General features: G+C 32.6%; 1 protein-coding gene across 1 annotated transcript; it reads left to right on the top strand.

Moving 5' to 3' along the window:
- Positions 430-3889, top strand: LOC109327671 (the record flags this gene model as incomplete). Its single annotated transcript, XM_019560840.1, has 9 exons — positions 430-572; positions 1056-1177; positions 1469-1860; positions 2053-2136; positions 2242-2490; positions 2713-2848; positions 3043-3205; positions 3321-3449; positions 3845-3889. Coding segments are annotated over exons 3-9 (1137 nt in total), but the record flags the coding sequence as incomplete, so codon positions are not given.

Genomic DNA, 3891 nt, shown 5'->3' with positions numbered 1-3891 from the left:
GATCTCATATTTAATTGTTTTATTTGTTTGGAAACAATAATAATAAAGTTAGGATTTTCTCCATTAATAAAGAGATAAATACTTCAAAAAACAAAGAAAAATACAATTTTAATGATACTTTTATCTTTTTTGTTATAATAAAATTATATTTTTATCATTAAAAAAAGAAAAAACATGTATTTACTTATCCATTAATAATAGAATTATTGTTCATAGTAATAGAGAAAACCCATAGAAAAATAATAATAGAGTAAAAATTAAAAAATAGTTTTTCTTAGAATGAATAGAGACATAGAAAGAGATTTGAAAGGAAATGATAAAGACTATGACAACCAAGTTGGATCCTAATACAGCGTATACTCTTGTTCTTTTTGGTGTCTCTAGTTGTCCAATTCTATCTCTTTTTCTAACCCATTTTCTATTTTTTTTGTCTTTATATTTTCTTGTTTTTCTTCTTCATTCCATTTCCTTCTAACCACATAGATACAAAGAAACCAGGCAACTACAAAGGATTCCTTGTTCCTTTTTAGGAACCAAGGTTCCTCATTTCTCCATGCCCCTACTTTCCTCAGGTCCCTTCTTCTATTCTCTATCTTTTGTTCCATTTTTTATTCATAATCTTTTTCTATTCATATGACAAATGTTGTAGTTTCTTCTTCTGTTATGTTTTCTTGTTTCAACCTTTTTTCTTCATGCATGTGTTTTATAGGACCGCATATTTTCTCTATTCAATGTTTCCCATAATTTTTTCTTATGTCTGCTTTTATTTTCACGTGACATTATCATTTTGCATGTTTTATCATACCCCTTAGAGATTTCATGCATGTGTTTTGTGTTTTTTGTCCATATGATAATATTTATCAATGCCAACATTTTCATTTCTACCTTCACTTCGTATTGTTGAATCTTTTTATTCATAATTTATATTTATATTGGATCTAATTCTATATGCTAGATTGCTTTGCAAAAAATCTGGTTACAATTTTCTTTACCATTTGATTGATGGAATATGTAAATTTTTATTTGATTATTACTTTCTTCATTTTTCTTCAAAGGTGGTATGGAGGCAAAGCTATGTTACCTCTATGGCCTCAATTAAATATTTCACTATAGGTTTGTATCAATAATCTATTGGTTCAAGTGGAGAATTCTGGAGTGTTGATTTTTAGAGTTTAAGGTATGTGATTTTGCTCAATTTTATTCATAATCTCGAATTGTCAATGTTATATTTGATTTTCCTACAATGGTATAATGCAACATAAAGAGAACGATCTGGTCGTGACTTAGTCAGTAATTATGTGTTCGTGTCATCTAGAATTGTTGCAAACTACAAAAACAACAATTTCAAATAAGGGGTGGTGGTTAAGCAGAACTGAATTATTCATGTATAATTTGCTTTTGTAGTTATGCTATATTCTTCTTCAATTCCATTTCTTGATGAAAAATTGATTATTTGTGTGTCTGCAAGGTTCCTTTTACTCAAAGGAGATCATAGACACACACTGTGATCAAGTACATATAGAAACACAATGTTGGCTGGACTAGTGAAAAAGATTGCTTTTAGCACAATGGGAAGCTGTACCTCAAAACCAAATGGCAAGAAGAGCAGTGGCCATAAAAGAAAAAATAACAAATCAAGCAAACGCCGAGGAAAAAGTAGTAATGCCGCGATTCCTGATATGGCTTTGAAAAGGGTTAGCAATGCTGGAAATCGCGTAGGAGAGTTCACTCTTGGCGACTTTGTTAATTTGGACTTTGATAGGCCTTCTTCAGCCACCTGCAGGAGATCCGAGGTTTCGAATATGAAAATTCATCTTACTCAGCTTCAATACCATAGCCATACTCAAATTGATGCAAATGGTACCATTTATCTCTGCGTTCTGGAATGTAGAAGTATTAGGAGATTTATGTTAATGTTGTGTAAAGAGAGAGTTAAATTAGCAGCGACTAATTGAGTAAATTATCATGCATTAGTTTTTATCCTATGGTTATTTATTAATTTTTATCTGATTTGTTTGTCCTTGATGCTGAGGAGTTTTATATATATTACAGGAAAATTTCAAGATGAAGCATGGTTTGACTCAGTTAGCATTATAGAATCTGATTCAGATGATGACTTCAGTAGTGTGCATGGAGGTAATCATTTATATCTTGTTTCTACCTAGTGACTATTTCAGAATACTTATTTTCATTCTTCTTATAGTCATGCAATTTTTCGGTTTCTTCCTTTATGACCAACAGATTGTTATCCTTTCGCCGGAAATGCTTTGGGAGGAGTCCCAAATACTCAGTTGCTTCACTATGAAAGTTCATCTTGCATTGTAGATTCAGGGTGTAAGTATGAGGAGTTTTATGAAAGCTACCTCAAAATCGACGGAGGTAAGTGCAAAAATGGAGAGAAAACTCAAGAAAGCAGCTCAAAGCAATCAACAGTTTACATGCTTTCTGTACAAAGGAAATCCATTGATGTAAAAGAGAGGACTGAATTATGTAAGTGCATATTATGTGAGATTTTCCTCTGTTTTTATTCAATGTTCTGCATATGGAACATTATCTTCTCCAAAAATGAGAGTGCAATCTGCACTCAATACATCAGTCAATAATATTTTGCTTGTTGCACTATTTGTTACATTTTTTCTTCTCTTTATTTGGAGTTTGTTTTCTATATTATATTTGAAGTTGTCAAAGCAGTGTATTTAAACATTACAACAGGTGCATCTGAGAGATTCCTTTTTCGTCCTAGAGCTGGTCTTCAAATTCCATTTTCAACTCCAGAGAAGCCATTTCCTGGATCATGGTCTGCAGTTTCTCCTTCAGTGTTCAAGCTCCGCGGTGAAAGTTTCTTCAGGCAAGTCAGAAAATTGTACCTGCCAGTCTCTAGTTATCTCATACACATCACATCTATATCCATTAGTTAGTCCATGTATTTTATTTTCGCTCGATAATGTAGCTGACCCCATGTAGTGGGATTAAGGTTTGGTTGTTGTTTTTGATGCCTTATTATATTATTATTATATAATGAAATGCCGATAATTTATGCAGAGATAAGCAGAAGTGTCCTGCTCCAGAATACTGCCCTTATGTACCAATAGGTGTCGATTTCTTCGTCTGTTCACGGAAGATAGATCACATTGCTCAGCATGTTGAACTTCCTTTTGTCAAAGAACATGATAAAGTACCTTCCCTTCTCATTGTTAATATTCAGGTTTGCTCTTTATCTTAACAACCTATTCATTTCCCTTGTGATGAAGTTTATGACTTCCTCTTTGAACAATGCAAAAGAATGATTACATAATTTAATTATGCTTCTTTTGCACCAGTTGCCAACATATCCTGCTAGCATATTCCTCGGTGATGCCGATGGAGAAGGCATGAGCCTTGTGCTATATTTTAAATTATCTGAGAGTTTTGACCAAGAGGTCTCACCACAGTTTCAAGAGAGCATCAAGGTATTTTTCCTCTCATCAATTGTCACTTGATTCAACTTTCAAATGCAAGTTTACTATAATCTTCTAAAAGGATTTTTCAAGGAAAGAAATTGTTCAATAGTTGGCAGCTTTCTTATGTTTCCTAAAGGCAAAAAAATTTCAGCTTTGCATAGGTAGATATTAGATTTTGTTTCCAATAATTGAATTTCCCTTGTGTACTATCTAGCTACAAAAGTGTTAGAAATTGTTAGGTACACTTTTTACATAGTCCAAATATGACATGCTCAGCATAGTAGTATATTGGTCATTCTCAATTTCCACACTTCCAAAAAAAAGCTCATTTGGTCTTGCATCAGTTTTCTTGCTTCTACACTTAAGTACTTTTTTTCCAACTAAATAAAAGAATTGGTTTACAGAGATTAGTAGAGGATGAGATGGAAAAGGTGAAAGGGTATACAAAGGA

Source organism: Lupinus angustifolius, chromosome LG02, assembly GCF_001865875.1.
Source record: "Lupinus angustifolius cultivar Tanjil chromosome LG02, LupAngTanjil_v1.0, whole genome shotgun sequence".
Taxonomy (NCBI): Eukaryota; Viridiplantae; Streptophyta; class Magnoliopsida; order Fabales; family Fabaceae; genus Lupinus; species Lupinus angustifolius.
The sequence above is the reverse complement of the archived record's forward strand: the minus strand, read 5'-3'. Positions and strand labels throughout refer to the sequence as shown.